Raw genomic sequence first — 18,808 nt, forward strand, 5'->3', positions numbered from 1 at the left:
CCGGGGCGGCGCGGGGCGCTCTGGGAAATGTAGTCCTGCCTGCTCCGCGGCTCTGGCGCAGGTAACTTCTGCTTCCCGCGGGCACGGCCCTCGCGCGAGTTTTGGGAAAGACGCGCGAGACAATGGAGGTGACTGTGCAGCGACTGTTGGCAGCAGGGAATCCGAGCTAGGTTTGCGCTGGGGCTCTTTCCCCGTGGCAGAGATTGAAGCTCCGGGAGGGGAGGCGACTCGCGCGCGGTCGCAGCCACCGGGGCAGTGGAGGGACTCGAACCGACACTGCCTCCCCTTCCTGGCCTCTGTTGGCTGTGGGGTCCCGGGCATGCCCCAGACAGGCAGACTCGACAGAGCGAGTTAGACAAGGAGAATCGGGTATAGCCGACTGAGTCCCGCCTTCCAATACCTGGGTTATTGTTATCACGGGCTGGGGTGCTTTAACCTGGTACTTAGGAGCTGGGGTTCTGGCATCAAAGATGTGGGTTCCAGCCCCGTATCTGTCACTTCCTAACTATGTGACCCTCTTTGGGTTCAGTACTTAAAACTCAGAGCTTCAGGCTTTGTGTCTTTAACCTGTAGAGATAATCACAGTACCTCTGTTATTACTAAATTAGGAACAAACGGAGTGCAAATGTGTGTCGCCTGGCGCTCAGGAATTGGTGGCTGTTATTAGTTAGAAAGAAGCAGGCAGAACATGGACTGTTTGGGGCTGGAGGTTGTTGGGGGCCTGGGGAGAGAGGGCTACACCTTGGCCTGGGAGGCTTTAGCACCTAGACGGAAGGTACTGTGTTTCCCCGAAAATAAGACCTAGCCGGACACTCTGCTCTAATGCGTCTTTTGGAGCAAAAATTAATATAATACCCGGCCTTATTTTACTGTAAGACCGGGTCTTATACTATATTATATTGGACCGGGTCTTATAGTAAAATAAGACCGGGTCTTACATTAATTTTTGCTCCAAAGGATGCTTTAAAGCTGATGGTCCGGCTAGGTCTTATTTTTGGGGAAACACGGTAGGCAAAGGCACTTGGCATGTCTTTTACAGCCTTACCCTGAACAACTTCTGCCTTTAGAAATGAGAACTCCACAGGGCACTTCCGGCTTCTCCAGAACAGTTTTCCTGTCAGGGATAGGGAGCCTGTTTATCCTGGAAGTGGTCGCAAAGATTATCTTCTTGACCAAACGCTACGCAGGCTCCTCTGAGCTCTCTTCTCTACTAGGCCCTGACTTTTGGGCTTCCATGTTCATGTCTACATTGTCCAATTTTAGCAAGCATCAGTTTAGCCGAAACACCCCACCCTGAATATTGGATTGGGTTCCTCAACCTCCGGCACCCCTCAGGTGATGTCTAATGACCTTGGCCTGCCTTCAGCAAGAATCCCCTCTGCCCCCTGATGTTTCCTCTTACGAATCCTTACTCCCTCCCCTGCGATAAATGTAGGCTTTTCCTTGGTTTCAGAATTGAACCCGATCTCTCCACTGCAAAATCCCATTGCAGTGGTCCCTACACCTATGTCTGTGGTCGTGGACAAATCATTCTTTAACAAGTGGCATGAATAATTTTTTCTTCTTTAGCAGTGGTTGAGAAGCCTATTCCTCAGTTGTATCTCTCTCTCTGTCTATCTGTCTCTGTCTCTCTCACAGGCTGGCTCTCTGCGTGTTGGCTTCAGCCCACAGCAGGTTTTTTTAAGGGGGAAGCTGGTCATTTTACCTGTGACTATTTCTCATCACGTATCTCTGGCCTCCTGTCCTGCCAAAGCAAGCCTTTGAAGAAAGTATTGAAGCCAAGAATATGCTGCCTTCCCTCTGTGAGGCAGAGCCCAGGTGAATGAATGGTCCTTTTGTCAAAATAGTCTCCACCTAAAAGAGCAAGTGCATCACTCTCTGTCCTCACCCTGCTGTGTTTTGCGTCATTGCATTGTCACCACCTGTATCATTTTTTATGTCTGTGTATAGACCCTTGTCTGTGTGTGCCAGACTCAGCCCAGAAATGTGTTGATGTGTTTTGTTTATCTGAAACAGGATTAACACCAATTTTTTTAACACTTTTATTTATTTAAGGGTGTTTTTCTGGGACCCATCAGCTCCAAGTCAAGTAGTTGTTTCAATCTAGTTGTGGAGGGCGCAGCTCACAGTGGCCCATGTGGAGATCGAACTCGCAACCTTGTTGTTAAGATTGCGCTCTAACCAACTGAGCTAACTGGCCACCCTGAATTAACAACATTTTAAATCTACATTCAAAATTGTTTTCACCTAAACATCCAGATATATGGTTTCTGGGGAACAATCAGACTGGCTGGTAGTGTGGGGCCTGCATCCCCCACTACTTCCTGTGTCCCTGACACAGATCTTGCATCAGCAGCCATCTGTCATTATGCTGGCACTGCTGTGTTTCTTGAGGTAGAAGTTCTCCATACTCACTTCACTCTCATGTGGTAACACAAAAGAATAACCGAGAGGGACACGTGTTTCAAGAAAAATGGGAAGAGAGCATGTCTTTATGGAAAGCGAGACTATGCCAGAATGTTCGGTGTACAAACAAAGTGTGTCTATGTCGAAAGCCCAGTCTTGCCTTCCTCCCTGGTCCTTGTGGGTGTGTGAGCACACGACCCCAGGTTTGGAGTACGTGGTGGTCTGAGGAGAATTTTGTGTCATTCCAGGGACTGGTGGTATTTGTGGGTCTGGCTATGTGCTATGGACTGAATCGTGTCCCTCCAAAACTCATGTTGAAGCCCTATCCTGCAATGTGACTATATCTGGAGGTAGGGTCTGTAGGAGGTGATTAAGGTGAAAAGAGGTGATACAGGTGGGAACCCAAGCCAATAGGTCTGTGGCCTTACTAGGAAGAGGAAGAGAGAGATTACTGTATCTTTCCACCATGTGAGGACACAGAGAAAGTGGCCATCTACAAACCAGGAAGGGAGATCTCACCAGGAGGAACCAAATCCACTGGCACCTTGATCTGGGACTTCCAGCCTCCGTAACTGTAAGAAATAAATGTCTGTTGGTTCAGCACCCCGTCTGTGGTATTTTGTTATGGCAGCCCAAGCCAATTAAGACACTGTTTTGTTCCCAAGAGAAGTGTGTGAATCTTTACCCCAATCTGAGCTATGTCTGGACTGACAGCAAGCAGGAGAGTTTAGCAGATGTCATGCCCACAGAGAAGAATTTCCAAGCATGTCTCGTGGTCCTTGAATCCCCTTCTCCCTCCAGACTCCAGTCTTTCTCCACAGTCTTTTCATCCTGGAGGCCATTCTCCCTTGGAGGAATTGTCCGGCTTTGTAAGTCTGTCCTTACCCATCTGCTTCTCAATTGACTTGCTGGCTGTAGGAAAAAGACAGATAAAGTTTCAAATGCTGGGTGGTTCAAGGTGTAAACAATGGGTATCTCCTGCCTCCCTGTTAATTGATGTATCCTCTCATCTGTCTAAATTTTAATAGTGGGACCAAACCACATGAGACACCAAGGCTATTTCACAGCATTGCACAGCAAATGCCCTTATCCCACATTCTTTCTGTTAATGGAAATAATATTAATAGCAAAACAACTAATGTTTACTGAGTGCATCTATGTTTCATCCTAGAGCAAAGTATTTTAATGTACTGTATCATTTAATCCTGGTAAGTATCCTCTGGGGCGTAGGTACTATTTATCCCCGTTTATGTTATTATCAGAATCAAGTTTGTCATAATGTCAGGCAGCAGAGTTCAGTGCCTGAACAAATTCCAGCTATTCATTTATTCAGTCACTCAGCACATATTTACTGAGCACCTCCTATGTGCCAAGCAAATTTACCTACTGTCTAGAAAATCAGAGGGGGGCATGATGGCCCTGAGTGGCCACCTCAGAGGAGAATCTTGGGACAGGACCAGAGTCTTCTGAGAAACAGTTTGGATGTTTATGCCAAGGCCGGACATCAGTTACCTGGCGAGTGTTCAGGTGTGCCTTTAGGAGAGTACTTGGGACAGCAGGCTCTGGAGTGGGCCTGCCTGTTGGTCTTGGCTCTCCCACTTTCCTAGCTGTGTGGCCTTGGGCAGGGCTATGTACCTCTCTGAGCCGGTTTACTCATCTAAAATGTGGGTCATGATACCTACACGAGAGAGTCATTGTAAGGATTTAAATACCCCAATAAAAACACAATCCCATGGACTTAGGAAATGCTTTAAAAACATTAGCTTTTATTACCTCATGGAGGCTTTAGACAAAGTGTAATAAAACACCCACATATATCCGTTTTGGGTCATGGTAGCTCTCTGATGACTCTCCTAGATAACTTCATCGATTAGCTAAACTATTTGACTCTTAATGAAAGGTCGGTAGTCAGCCATTTGGACATTGGGAAGTTGCTACCAAAATGAGTCAGACTTTTAGAGTGCTTGATCACAGACCATTTTTTCCCAGCCATAATTAAATAAGAGTGAATGTGAGCTGAATCAACGCCTAGTATGTATCATGGAACTTCACCATCAGTGAGAATTGTCCCCTCTGTCTTCAGAGGAGGATATATGTGTGCTGCTGCCTAGTTGTTTACAAACTTCCGTGAGTATGAAGCTGCCCCTTTAATTCAAACTGTTTTGTGGACTCCATAAACACTGAAAACAAACTACATTTATAAGTATAAATATAAATAGTGATATGTGTGTATTACTGTAAATACTTTTCATTCAGACTATAAACAATGCTTGGGGCCTTAATGGAGCTGTGGACCTCTTACAGGAACTCCACAGAGTCCAAGATCTACAAACTGAGACCCGCAGACTTCATCCCAGTGAGGTTGCAAGTCAGGAAGCTAGAGCCGATGTTTAGGGAGCATCTGTTACATGCTGGACATTGTCACAGGTGCTTTGCAAACAATCTTATCTAATCCTATCTGTCAGCTCTGAAGTTGGAGCTGTGACAGTCCCCACTTTACAGATGAGGCAAAGGTAAGGCTTACCCAGTTAATGGTGGAGCCAGGATTTGAAACACTGGTTTGGATGCTCATTGATGGAAGCCCAAATTCATCCTGGTTTATATTTGTTATGGAGTTTGTGTCCCCCCCAAAATAGAATTAAGATGGAAATCCTGGGCAAAGTAGAAATTTAGCCTTTAAATCCCTGTTGGTTGTAGTCTCTGAAAACTGCCCAGATAGGAAAGGACCAAAATTCTAAATTAGCCAGGGCATGGTCACTACATAGACTTGCTAACTTGTGTACATCCAGCTTTGAAGAGAAGACGGCAAGAGATGGGAGGCAGGTGCCCCACAGCTAACCAGGAGGCAGTGAGAAATGGGAAAGTGTGGGGCAGTTTTGAAAATGCTGGCGTTCCCACACCTGTCTGTCCCTGTAGACAGAGCCCAGCATGTCCTGCAATCAGATCTTGGTCGTCCAGTCCTATAGAACCTGCTGTTCCCTCAGAGTCTCCATCACCCTCTTCCATTTTCCTCCTTTTCCCACCCCCACTTTTGTCCATGCTCTCGTCTTCCTCCTATACATACCTATCTGTGACTTGTCCAAATGATCTCTTTCCACACCCTTCTGAAGCAGATGGAACGGCAGGCCTCTTGTGTTGGACTTCAGCACCAGGCCTCTGAACAGCTCCACCCCTTGGTCCGCCGCCAGCAGCGAGCACACCCACAACCAGAGGGAGTGAGTTCATTCTAAGATTCCAACTTTCCTGACCCGCAGTTGGGTGTTCTAAGGAGAAACTGAGGCATACATGGGCCAGCCTTTCTTCAGGTCCCACCACAAGGCTGTAGGGGCTTGGGGCAGTCCCCAAATCTGACGTCTACTCTTAAAGATGCCTCCCACACAGGGAGATGCAGTCTCTAGAAATCTGTCATTGGCAACCTAGTGTCTGTTCTGCCTCACAGTAAAAATTAGATATTAGCTGTGTGTGCAGGGGGAGGGGCGGGGATGAAACATGAGAGAATGTAGCGTAGGAGTGGAAGAAAAGAATGCAGGCTAGTGGGAAGGTGGAGAAAGGCACTAGGTCTGGGGATGCCACAGCTGAAGGACTCAGGAATAGCCTGGGTCAGTGATGATGTTTAGGGACACTGACCACATGCTAGACACACAAGGCTCACGGAGACCCTTTACCTGCTTGCCTCCAGGTGCAGACCCCTCCCCCAGGCTCCATCGAGACACCAGGGAACATTAAGTCACCAGCTGTTCATAGTGCCTGCTTGGCCCAAATTGGAGCCCAATAAATATCTGTTGGTTAATAAATGAAAGAAATAAGCAATTCATAATCAAGAAGCCCCCAGCAAGTAACTTTCTGGGTCGTCATTTTCCAGTCTCTAAAATTAAGGGGTTGGACTAGGATAGATGCCTGGCTTCCAACTTCACCCAGCTCTGCACTTACTTCAATGTGTGACCTTGGGCAGGTCACTGAACTTCTCTGTGCCTCAGTTTCCAAGTCTATAAAATAGGGATAACAGTACCTACCTCCTAGGGTGGTTTCAGCGGTGAACCACATTATAATTGCCAAGCGCTTAGAACAGAGCCTGGCACATACAAAGTGCTATGTAAGTAAAAAAGTAAATTTCCAAGATCCCTTCACCGTGGATTTTCTCAAGCCGAGAGAGCGTGGGTATGGAAAGGAGGCAGGAAAACTGGTCCAGAATCTGCGGAGCCTCCAAGCGTTCGCGCATGCTCATTGCAGGTACGTGTGGGGGAGGACTACATTACCCACAATGCTTCCCGCGGGCCCACCTTCGCGGCCTCGCTCCCACACTCTTAGCGGGTCAGTCGGGGGTTCCGTACTACGTGACACAAAACGCATCTCGGGGGCCCGCCTACGTGGCCTCATCGCCACCGACAGCCCGCTCAGCCAATGGCCTGCCTGCACCCGTCTTCGGCCTGCGTCCTGGGGTCCTCTGCCTGCTGACCAGCGTCCGGGGCCAGCCAGCCCGCCGAAGCCCCTGCGCCGCGGTCACGCGCTCATCCCGGCTGGTCCCGGCTGCGCCCGGAGCATCCCCGGGCCCGCAGCGCCACGGGTGAGTGCGGGGGCGCGGGGGCGTGTCCAGGCTCCCTGCCCACGGCGCATTTCCAAAGCCCGGGTTCGTGCTCCGGCCCCAGCCACCCCTCATTCTCTGAGCCCTGAAGGGAAGAGCCCGAAAAGCATCCCGCCCGCGGAGTCCCACCCCTCCCAGGACCATGGAGCTGGAGGGACCGCCCTGGTGACCATGGAGCTGGAGGGACCGCCCTGGTGACTATCTACTCGGGGGGGCCCACGAAGGGGCTTGCTCCCCAAGCTCGAAATCGGGGGGTCAGGTTGAGACAGACTCTAAGTCGTCCTGGGCTGACGGGGCTCTGCTTCTCACCATCTTTCCGAAGGGCCAGTTGTACTGAAAAGTTGCTGGAGCTCTGACCGGTGCCAGGCACTGCGCTGAACGTATAACGGTGGCACTACATTTCTATTTTGAGATTTAAACCTTTACTGTAATTCGATTAACAGTGTAGTTTATCTTGGGGTGTTTTCAAAGTTGTTCTTTGCTTTGCTTCCCTCTCCTCCCGCCAAACCTTAATGACTCTGTTTACTACACGTTTACTGTGAGTACCAAGTTTCAAAGGCTCTGTTGACTTCAGACGGTATGCAAACCTGGCTCGGAGACTTGAAAGAAGTTTTTACATCTGCATAATCCACTCTCATCCCGAAACCAACCAGTCTCTGGGAAGCGCCTTTTTGGCAGGAATTGCCTGACCAAATTCTTTCCCTTAGTTCAGCCTCTCCTTAACTCCCTGTAAAACATTTTGGCCATGCTGGAAGGAGGGGGATAGTGTTTGGACAGGGGGCCGCCATCCTCCCAGAAAGCTGGCGTTTTGAATACACCTGCTTTTTTTCCACCCACCTGGCTTCTCCAGTTTTGGTTTTTGTGGGGCGAGCAGCTGGACCGTTTTCGCACGGTAACAAACTATTTCCAAACATCCTTCTCGTTTCGTTCTCTCAGCAGCCTGTGTATGGATGATATCACCGTCTTTTTAAATGAGGAAACTGAAGCCTAGAGAGGTTAAGTGGTTTGCCTGGGAATTAGCAGGGAGTTAGTAGCAGAGATAAATTAATCTACTTCAACCCTTTTTTTTTTGCCAATGAGGGTGAGTTGGCCCTGGGGCCAAGACGGTGGCTTATGGATGTAGACGCTTATCCAGCTCCAGTGCTGCACCCAAAATGATGTTATCATCTGTCCACAGATCTCTGAAGAACTTCTCAGTGTCTGGCCAGGGGTATAAGGAAAGACAGAGTTGACCCCTAAGGTCTGAGAAGGAACAAGGCCCACCTGGAACAATGGCAACCGCCCCGGGCCTCCAGCCCCCACCACCCTTGGAGCAGGATGAGATCCTGATTGTGAAGGTGGAAAAGGACTCCCACTGGGAAGAGGAACCCTCCCCGGAGGCAGAAAACCCCAGCCCTGAGACCTGCCGCCAGCGCTTCCGGCTCTTCTGCTACCAGGAGGTGGCTGGACCCCGGGAGGCCCTGAGCCGGCTCCGGGAGCTCTGCTGCCACTGGCTGCGGCCGGAGCTGCGCACCAAGGAGCAGATCCTGGAGCTGCTGGTGCTGGAGCAGTTCCTGAGCGTGCTGCCCGGGGAGATGCAGGCCCGGGTGCGGGAGCGGCAGCCCGAGAGCGGTGAGGAGGCCGTGGTCCTCGTGGAAGGGCTGCAGCGGGAGCCCAGGAAACAGAGGGTGAGGTGGGGGGCGTTTCGGCCCTGAGGTGAGGAAATGAGCCCTGCATTTGGAGATTCTTTGGGCTCTAGAGCCGTGGCCAGCCGTGGTCATCTGGAGGACGTGGGGCCGCCTGGACTCTGCATGGAAGAAGGCAACTGAAGAGTTTCTCAGCCTTGGCCAGTGGGTGTCCCCTGTTGATTAACCATATATAGCCCGCTAGCCCTTTCTAAGTAGCGTGGACTGATTTGTTTACACCATTCCAGTATACATGTATGGATGTTCCAGTATACAGGTGTTTTTGTTTTGTTTTAAAGATTTTTTTTATTGGGGAAGGGGAACAGGACTTTTTATTGGGGAACAGTGTGTACTTCCAGGATTTTTTTCCAAGTCAAGTTGTCCTTTCAGTCTTAGTTGTGGAGGGTGCTGTTCAGCTTCAAGTTGTTGTCCTTTCAGTCTTAGTTGTGGAGGGCGCAGCTCAGCTCCAGGGCCAGTTGCCGTTTTCCAGTTGCAGGGGGCAACTCCTTGCGGGAGTCGAACTGGCAACCTTGTGGTTGAGAGGACGCGCTCCAACCAACTGAGCCATCCGGGAGCTCAGCGGCTGCTCAGCTCAAGGTGCCGTGTTCAATCTTAGTTGCAGGGGGCGCTCCCCACCATCACTTGCGGGACTCGAGGAATTGAACTGGCAACCTTGTGGTTGAGAGCCCACTGGCCCATGTGGGAATCGAACCGGCAGCCTTTGGAGTTAGGAGCATGGAGCTTTAACCGCCTGAGCCACCAGGCCGGCCCCAGACACAGGTTGTGATGGGAGGGAGGTTGGAGACCTTCCCAGGCAGCACCTCGAGAGTTGAAGAGATCCCGACAGAGAGGGGGGCGCTGGGAAGAAAGACCAGGGGCTTGTGGGTGCCCTGGTGAGCGCCCCCAGATGTTGCCCAGTCTCTCTCGATCTGTACTGTCCAAAACAGTAGCTCCCAGACACATGTGACCTATGAAATAAAATTGAAAGTGTAGTTCCCAGGTCATACCTGCCACATTCCAAGAGCTCGGTCATCACATACGTGGCTAGTGGCCAGAGTGGATATAGGACACTTCCATCATCTGAAACGTTCTATAGACAGTGTCACTCTAGAGCACGCTCCAACTCCTAACAAGATTTGGGGAGTAGGAAGTCTGCTACAAATTTCTCCTGCTTTTACTCACAAAACTAATTAAGATGGGGGGGAGGTCATTTTATCTGCTATTTTAATTCATTTTTCAGGGCCATGCCCAGATTAGATATTTGGCAAATGCTGACAGGTCACCTTTCTTCCTGTGGCAGTGCCTTGGCCACCCACTGCTGTTCTTTTGCATCCAGCAGGACAGACACATCCCCCCAAAACTTGACTGTGGGTTGAGTGCAGTAACCAACTCCTGCTATCATGGTGACCAATAAGAACACAAGCTCCCTTCCCAGCCCCTCCAGCCTGGGTGTTTGGGGTTCCTGGCATGCTTTCCCTCCGTCACTGTGTACCCCTGGAACCTCTGGGGACTGTCTCCTGTCAGAGTTGTGGAATGTTGGACAAGAGTGAGCGTAGGATAGGGTCCCCAGCGCTGGTTTTACAGTTCGCTGGGAATGTCTCATATCCTATGGACTGTTTCAGAGCTCGGTGAACTCTGAGACTCAAGTTCGTCCAGTTTAACCTCCTCTGGAATTAGGAATTAGGTTATCCTAGAGCTCCTGTAGATGATTTTTAAAATTTAGCAAATGCAGAAATGCCAACTTCCAAAATAAGCTCAGATTCAGGGCCCTTCTGGCCCTGGGGTCTGTTGGGAGCACCAGGGTATGAGGGTAGTCGTGTGGTGGGGAGACACCATGGAATGTCACTCGGGGGAGCAGACCTCCCTTTGTCCTGGCTCATACTCCTTCTCTCTGGGAGCTGGCTGGAGGGGGGGCTGTGTGGCATGTGGAGGGCCCAGGGTACAATTAGTCACAGTGGGGCTGCCCTGTTGGTGAGGATGGCCAGGGGTGCCCACGACAAGAGGGGTTGGGAACGCTTTGGGTCTCCCTGACTTGGGAGCTAATTGGCAGTGCTCCGTCTGTGTGCAGGGCCCTGAGATGCTCTCTGATGACGCAGTGCCCCACCGGACGGGGGGACAGTCTTTGAAATGCCAGGCAGAGGCCCAGCCGGAGGAGCTGTCCCTAGAGGAAGGGGCTCGGTGCTCCAGGCAGCAGCCCCCAGCCCAGCTGAGCCACAGACCCAAGAGAGGACCCCTGCTCTGGCCAAAGAGAGGTGAGTAGCCTCCCCTCCTGAGGAAAGCAGCCCTGCAGGGGAGGGTGGAGGGAAAGGCGTGTCAGGCGGTTGAGGCCTGTGTGCGTGTGGCAGGGACAGGCTCCCAGTGGGGAGCGGAGCACAGGTGGGGAGCAGCTGCCCCTGGCCCGGCCTTCGCAGTGGGCTGTGTGCGTCGCTGGTGACCGCTCTTTCTCCAGGCCCAGTGGCCTTCCAGCACCAGGAGCCAGCAGCACCGGCCACGTCCTTCCTTTCAGCTGGTCCCAGGTGAGCTGGCATTCCTGGGGACACTTCTCTCCCATGGCTAGGTCCTCGGGTTTCACAGGTGCTTTCCCCTGGAGTGACCCTTGTCTCCTGGGAACCATCTTGCTATTTCTCAGATGCCACCTGAGTACTAGGCCTGTCCTGGAGGATTCTGGGGTCCAGTAGAGAGCTAGGGCAATCGCTGACGCCCAGCTGGGTGTTAGAGTCTCTTGGGACTCGAAGTAAAAATACAGATTCCTCTCCCAGCCCTGAGCTGGAGTAGTATTTAAATAATAGCATTATTGAAATATAATTCGAAGATACACAATTCACCCATTTAAAGTGTGCAGCATTCAGTATATTTACAGAGTTGTACGGTCGTCATTACAATTTTAGAACGTTTTTATCACTCCCCAAAATATTCCCCACCCCTACTCTCATCCCTTGGCAACCACATATCCTCTGTCTATGGACTTATTGCTTCTGGACATTGTTTGCTTGGGTTTTGCTTCATTTATTTTGTAAAGCACGTATTTTTGCTTGGGGTTTAGTCATGTTCCCCAGAGCAGTCTGGTGCTAGCTTTGGGAACCGCTGGCCTAGAACCATCCCGAAGTCCTCCAGTCACCCCATTTGCGTCCCAGGGATGATTGAGCTGAGGTAGGGAGTGCTAACCCCTGTCCCCGAGGGGCGTGGGCCCCAGTTGCTGCTCTGTCCACACTGCCTGCGGCCCTGCGGCAATGGGCAGAGTGCTGGGCGACAGTGCTGTCCCGGAGGGGGGGGTGCCTGGACCCGGCTCAGTTGGACCGTAGCTAGGATGTGCTACCTGAGAGTGAGGGTAACGTGGGGAGACCCTGGCCGCTCCCCACCAGAAACCATGAGGTGTCTGGTGTGGGCCAGTCCCAGGGAGGGTGGCTCCTTGCGTGAGGCTGGCTGTGGCTGGCCTAGCATTTCCCCAAAGGTGTGTGTTGGCCTCCAGGACCTGAGACCCAGGCCACCTCCCCACTCAGCACCTTCCCTGGCTCCCCACAGCCTACAGGAGCCAGTCCAGCAGTTCTCAAACTAGTGGCACAAGGAATCAATGGGGAGCGTGTTAAAAATAGGAACTCATGCCCAGGGGATGGTTCAGTGGGCCAGGGGCCCTCCCTTGGCAGCCAGCTGCATACAACCTGCAAAGCCAGGGCTGCTGATATGTCGTTGTCAGCGACCCAGCTGCAGTGGGGGGAGCGTGGCTGCTCGCCACGTCCCGGGCAGATGACCAGAGCTGTCCTGGATTTCTTCTTTTGCTCCTTCACCCACACAGTTGGTCCAGTTTCCCTTCATCTTCTGTGCCACCTTCAGCCCCCACGGGCAGAGCTGCTCCTGGCAAGGCCGTGGCCATCCACGGCCTGTCCTTACCACCGCCCCAGCTCACCACCCACCACTGTCTCTTCTGCTCTTCCCACTCGGCTCATCCTGGGACTGTCACCCACTCACTCCCTAAAACGTTTTCTAAAGGAATTGAGGTGCTGTTTTGTATCACTTGGGGTTCTGCAGAGAAACAGAACTAATAGGGTACGTGTGTCTGTGTGTGTAAAGAGATGTATTTTAAGGAATTGGCTCACGTGATTATAGAGGCTGGCAAGTCCGAAATCTGCAGGGCAGGCCAACTGGCTGGAAACCCCGGGGGAGGATTTCTATGTTGCAGTCTTGAGGCCGAATTCCTTCTCTGGAAAACCTCATTTGCTCTTAAGGCCTTCACCTCATTAGATGAGGCCCATCCCAGTATGGAGAGTAACCGGCTTTACTTGCCAGCCAACTGATCGTAGATGTTAATCTACAAAGTAACCTCCACAGCAGCGTCTAGATGCGTGTTTAAACCAAACAACCGCACCATAGCCTGGCCACACTGAAACAGAAAAGTAACCATCGCATACTTTCCTTTACAGCCTCGTTTTTTCTAAACTAAGTGTGTGGAAGGAATGAAAATGAAACCTTTCTACTGCCACGTGTAAGGAGAGCACTCATTTGCTGTGCGCGCTGTGGCGGGACCATCGCTCCGTGCTTTCTGTTCTGTGTCTGTCTCCCACGGTGGTTGTAACTCTTGGCCACCAAGAGATGTGATGAAACTCTGCACCATTGGAGTTGGATCTCCGGGGCATTAGGGTTTCCCTCCCAGAGCCAGTGAAAGCCTTGGGCCCTGTTTCCTTGCTTTTTCCCTCCTCAGAGGAACCAGTCTCTGCACAGAAGCAAAATAACCACTCACCTCGGTCTTTCAGAGCATCATGCTTTTCTGACGCCCTTTTCCCCTCACAGAGAAAAGGACGTTGCAGTCCCATGGTTCTCACCGGGCCTACATTACATCCTCTCTTCTCTTTCCCCGTAAGCAGGACTCTCCGCTCCCACGCCCCATCTGGTCGCCCGGCAGGGTCAAGGAGGAGACCTTCAGTACCCACCTCGTGCTGCCTTGGGGCCGAGGGACGTGTGTGACAGGTGCTGGTTCCGGTGAGGGAGTCCTGAAGGAAACGGAAGTGCCAGATTAGATTCTCCCCTCTTCTGGGGTTTAGACGTTGACGGTGATGTTTGTGGAGTTCAATCTCAGGGCCTTAGAGCAGGAGTCGGCAGACTTTTTCTGTAAAGGGCTAGATAGTAAATAGGTTCGTGGGCTCTGCAGTCTGTGGTGTGACTACTCAGCTCTGCCGTCTTGGTGTGAAGGCAGCCATGGAGAGCAGAAAGTACAAAGAATGTGAGCACAAAGATAGGCATTGGCTCTTGGGCCCCAGTGTGCTGACCCCTGCCTAAGGGAAAGGCACGCGGAGACAGGGGACCTTAAGAAAGGTTTGGGGCTCAAAAAGGAACCCCTCAATGGAGGAGAGTCGTACCAGATCAGGCTGGGTCCATGTACTGCTCGCAGGCGCACAAGTGAAACTAGTCTCCGCAGCGGATATGAGGGCAAAGAGCCTAGGCCGAGCGTGGGACAGTTGAGAGACACCCCCCCCCCGCCCCCAGTGTCACCCTGTCAGCAGCTCTCTCGCGCCTACACCTGGGGATGGAATTGCCGGGTCCTGTGGTGACTGTGTGTAACCTCCTTGGTCAGACTCGGTTCTTTTTTTAAAATTCTGACAGCAGGTCAGGGAGGTGGTTCCATCATCCTAATTGCGCACATATAGGAATTGAGGCTCAGTAAACGTGAGCTGAAGCCCACGTTTGCTTTCTGGAAGTGGAGACAAGAGAGGCCTGCCCCGGGATCTGCGGTAGACGGTTTCAGCGTGGACGTGTCCCAGGGTGACAGGAGGTTCTGTCCCTTCTCGCTGGGTCAGTGTCTGCCCACTGTGAGCTTTTCAGGGTGCTCTGCTCCCCAGCCCCCCAGTATGCCTCATGCCCCAAGGTCCCCAGGTGGGGTTTGCCTTGGGCTGCAGAGTAGCAGACAAGGAAGGAAAGTAGAACATTTGCCCAACGTCACACCAGCTGGAGGGACAGCCAGGGTCCACTCCAGGGCCCACTTGCTCTGTGCTCTTGTCACCATGGTAGTGGCTCTTGAACTTGGATCTGCAAAGGGGCCTCAGCGGCTGACCCCAGGCATATGAGTGGGAGGCCAAGCAGCTGGCATCCCAGGCCTGCGGGTCCTGCTCCAACCAGAACAGCCTAGAGCAGGGTCTCTGCCTGGGCACTGCTGGCATCAGGGCTGGATCATTCTCTGCTCTGGGGGCCGTCTGGGCACCCGGGGTGCTCACCAGTATCCCTGGCCTCACCCACTAAATGCCACTGGCAACACTCCTGCCCCAAGCCTGACACTAAGAATGTCTCCAGACATTGCTGAGTGTGGCCTAAGGGGCACCACTGCCCTCCATCAGTGAGAGTCCCTGGCCTAGAGGTCACAAGCCCAGACGATGGGCTCTTACCAGCTGAGTGACTCAGGGTAAGTTCCCTAAACTCCCTAATGTCTCGTTTTCCTTGTCTGTAAAATGGAACAGTAACAGCACCCACCTCACAGGCATTTCCAGAATTAAATGAGTTTCCTGCCCTGTGTTTATGGCAGCCTCTGGCCGTGGTGTTAGCACCTCACATCAGGGTCTGGCTACACTCCCTGCTCCGTGTTTTCAGGGGGAATTTGAAGAGCATGGCTCTCTGACATTTTCCTCAGATGGGACGCCACCCTCCTCCCCACCCCCTTGCCTTCTTTCTTATCAGAAGCTCCCCTTTCCTATCCCTTCCCCATGCGTAGCCCTCAGGGATTCTGCTTTCTCTGTCTCAGGCCTTGGGATGCAGTTTGAGGACGGAGAGGACACGAGGGAGGACACACCCACAAGAACAGAGTGGGACCGAGTGCTGTCGGCGCAATCCAGGGGGCCCGGACCCCCACTCACCCGTCAGGGGCAGGCCCCGGTCAGGGGCTTGACCAGGCCCAAGTGGCCTCTGGAAAGAGGGGGTCCTCGAAGGGTGGCAAAGCCGCACATGTGCCCTGAATGTGGCAAAGGCTTTAGCAAAAAGTCCCACTTGACCAAGCACCAGCGCACACACACCGGGGAGCGGCCGTACCAGTGCCTGGTGTGCGGGAAGGGCTTCAGTGACCGCTCCAACTTCGGCGCCCACCAGCGGATCCACACAGGCGAGAAGCCCTACCGCTGCGCCGAGTGCGGGAAGCGCTTCAGCCAGAGCTCCAGCCTGGTCACCCACCGCCGCGTGCACACGGGGGAGCGGCCCTACGAGTGTGCCGAGTGCGGGAAGCGCTTCAGCAACAGCTCGCACTTAAGTACCCACCGCAGGACACACACAGGAGAGAGGCCCTACACGTGTCCCGCCTGTGGCCGGGGCTTCCGCCAGGGCACTGACCTCCACAGACACCAGCGGACCCACAGTGGCGAGATGTGCCCGCTGAGCCACGCCACAGGGGTGCAACTGCCTCCCAGACCCTCAAGGCTCCAGGAGGCCCCCGAGGCTAAAGCCTGACCACCATGCACGGAAGTCAGTCACAGTTCATGAAGCTGCCCGAGCCGTTTCTGTTCCAGAACCAGAAACCCTGACCTTCAGGCATCTTCAGACCGACTCCGTTTGCTCCCCTGGGCCCAGTGTGAGAACACGGCAATGGGACATTTCAGGTGGAGTGCTGGGCACCCAGCAGGTGTATTAGGGTCCTGGGGCTGCCATATAACTGACAACCGCTGGGCGGCTTACAACAGAAATTCTTTCAGTTCCAGAGACCACAAGTCCAAAATCAAGGTGTCTGCAGCGCGGTTCCCTCTGAAAGTTCTAATAGAGAACCATCCTGTGCCTCTTCCAGCTTCTGGTGTTGTCAGAAGTCCTTGCTCTTGGGCTTGTGGCAGCATCACTCCTGTCTCGGCCTCTGTTGTCACATGGCCATCTCCTTCTGTGTCCTCTCCTCTTGTAAGGACAGTCGTTCGATTTAAGGACCCCCCCCCCAGAATGACCTAGTTACTAATTACATCTGCAATGACCCTATTTCCAAACAAGGTTACATTCTGAGGTGAATTTGGGGCACACTCTTCAACCACTGCAGGGGAAGCTGCTGCAGGGGAAACAGTAGCCTGTGGCATTCGGTACCCCAGCTTTCCCCTGCAACCTTGCCACACTTTCAAAATGGAGCCTGTGGGGGCTTTTCCTATATTCCAGTGGTGTCAACAAAGACATGGGGTTACCTTCGGAGATCCCCAGCAGTTCTGTAGGATGCATGCCTGGTGTGGGGATGCTTCCTGGAGACTCCTGAGCTCCCCAACCTGAGGAAGCCTGGGGATTTGACTGCCCTCTTCTCAGGGCAGGGGTCCAGGCTGCCTCTGCTCCAGCCCCAGGGGGCCATGTTCCAGGCCACAGGCCAGCCTTGGTTGTCCCCACTCTATTTTCTGAGGTGGACGTGCCTCTGATTTGTTCACATCCATGATCTTCTGAGGGGCTGGGGGGATAGGTATAGAGTCCTTATTCAGTTTGGTCATCACTGGCATCATGAGGCAGCTGCTGAAACCACTGGATTCCAGAACATCCCATTCAGAAGTGTGGCCGGTCCTCATGGCTGGCCCGGTGGCTTTGGCCCTCAGGCCAGCTCCTGGCGCTCCATTCTATTGTGTCACCCAATCACTATTTTCACCTTTTCATACAACTCAGGTTCCAGGGTGTGTGACCTGCTTTTCTCCCTTAATAAATGTCAGCCCTTCTGGACCTGTATGCTCTGTCCTGTGTGTTCTCTGGAGAATGGGGCCACCTGGTTTAAGGAGGGTTTTACCTTCTAGGCCAGCTTTGCCAACCACCCACCTCTCCCACGCAGCCGTGAGCCCCCCGGCTCACTTCTCAGGTCCAGGTTGGTGGCTGCGTCTTCCTGGCCTGATAGCTGGGCCCATCAACTGCCTGTTCCGTGATATTCTGTCACGCAGTCCTATGACATTAGGATTTTATAGATGGGGGAAACTCACGCCCCAAGGGCTTTGAGCACCTGTCCAGGTGGCAGAACCCAGGTCTGAGCTCCCACTGCCTCATCCTGCCTTGCTTTGACTAATTCACAGAGTTGAACTTGGTACAAAGTTTATTTTCTAAAACTATCATCCTAAATGAAAACTGGCATTAAGAGGGGTAGATACGGGGGAATTGAGGTTAAAGGGGAAAAAATGGCCTTTGCTCTTGACAGGCTGGCAGCACGGGTGGAGGTGTGCCACATGTAGGCTGCCCAGCACCTGAGCCCTGACCACACTGCGTGTGCCCTAGTACTAAGGGTGTGGGACCTCTGCAGGTAGAACGGCCTGGGAACTCCAAGCAACAGCAGCCTGGCCACATCTCCTGCGGGAAGGCCTCCCGTGGCCTTGGTGGAAGCCCCCATTGCTTCTGGCTTCTAATGAAAACACCATTGTTGGGAGTGGGGCTGGTGGTGGGGCCCCTGTGGCCAGGTCAGGTGGAGTCTTGGCCTGGATCTTGGTTTCCTGAGGCCAGGCAGGGTCTGTCTTGCCTGGTGCAGGGCTGGATAGGAAGACACCCTTGCCCATCTTCAATGCATGGCAGCCAGTGATGACCTCAGCTGAATGCTGGAACAGGTGCCCAAGTGCCAAGGACCCTGCTGGGCTGCCTGAGCCTACAATATGCGAGGACCACAGGTGATTTTTCTACTCTTTTCATGGGGCAGGCAGGACAGAGCGGAGGGGCGCCGAGACTCTGAGAAGCAAAATCTTGGAAACAAATTGGGAAGAGAACAGGTGCCACCGATGAGGGCTTCATCTTGTTGGCAGCGGCAAGGCTGAGAACAGTTATGAAAGGATTGTGAAAGTGGGGGTGGGGTGGGGGATAATGCTTGCAAAGTAACAGGGTGAGAGATGGGAGTGCCTTCTGTGGGCTGATTATCTACAAGGATAACCTTGTGAAACAGTTTCAGGTGTTGGAACATTCAGTATTCTATTTTAAAGGTCAAGTCCACCTTTAGTTTGGAAGGAACTTAGAATATATATGTGCCTTTGTGTCTTGGCTAAAGAAAAAAATCAAATTTCAATCAAAAATCCATTTGGGGGCTGGCCCGGTGGCTCAGGTGGTTAGAGCTCCGTGCTCCTAACACCGATGGCTGCCGGTTCGATTCCCACATGGGCCAGTGGGCTCTCAACCACAGGGTTGCCTGTTCGACTCAACTCCCGTAAGGGAAGGTGGGCTCCGCCCCCTGCAACTAAGATTGAACACGGCATCTTGAGCTGAGCTGCCG

The 18,808-nt window shown here is 52.7% G+C and overlaps 1 protein-coding gene across 6 annotated transcripts; it reads left to right on the forward strand.

The window, feature by feature from the left end:
• Nucleotides 1-61: 61 nt before the first annotated feature.
• Nucleotides 62-17,298, forward strand: ZNF500 (zinc finger protein 500). 6 transcript variants are annotated; one of them, XM_088801269.1, is made up of 5 exons: nt 62-170; nt 1,639-1,818; nt 5,517-6,970; nt 10,721-10,904; nt 15,377-17,298. In XM_088801269.1, the coding sequence occupies exons 3-5, from the start codon at nt 6,668-6,670 to the stop codon at nt 16,069-16,071; spliced, it is 1,182 nt and encodes a 393-aa protein (XP_088657395.1). In that variant the 5' UTR covers nt 62-170; nt 1,639-1,818; nt 5,517-6,667; the 3' UTR covers nt 16,072-17,298. The 6 variants fall into 6 exon arrangements, with proteins under 6 accessions (XP_088657395.1, XP_074178801.2, XP_019612026.3 ...); XM_074322700.2 differs by lacking the exon at nt 5,517-6,970 and adding an exon at nt 8,166-8,655; XM_019756467.3 differs by lacking the exon at nt 5,517-6,970 and adding an exon at nt 8,166-8,655 and having other exon boundaries at nt 107-369.
• Nucleotides 17,299-18,808: the final 1,510 nt, after the last annotated feature.

Source organism: Rhinolophus sinicus, chromosome 10, assembly GCF_057876585.1.
Source record: "Rhinolophus sinicus isolate RSI-liver-muscle chromosome 10, RSI-T2T, whole genome shotgun sequence".
NCBI classification, from domain to species: domain Eukaryota; kingdom Metazoa; phylum Chordata; class Mammalia; order Chiroptera; family Rhinolophidae; genus Rhinolophus; species Rhinolophus sinicus.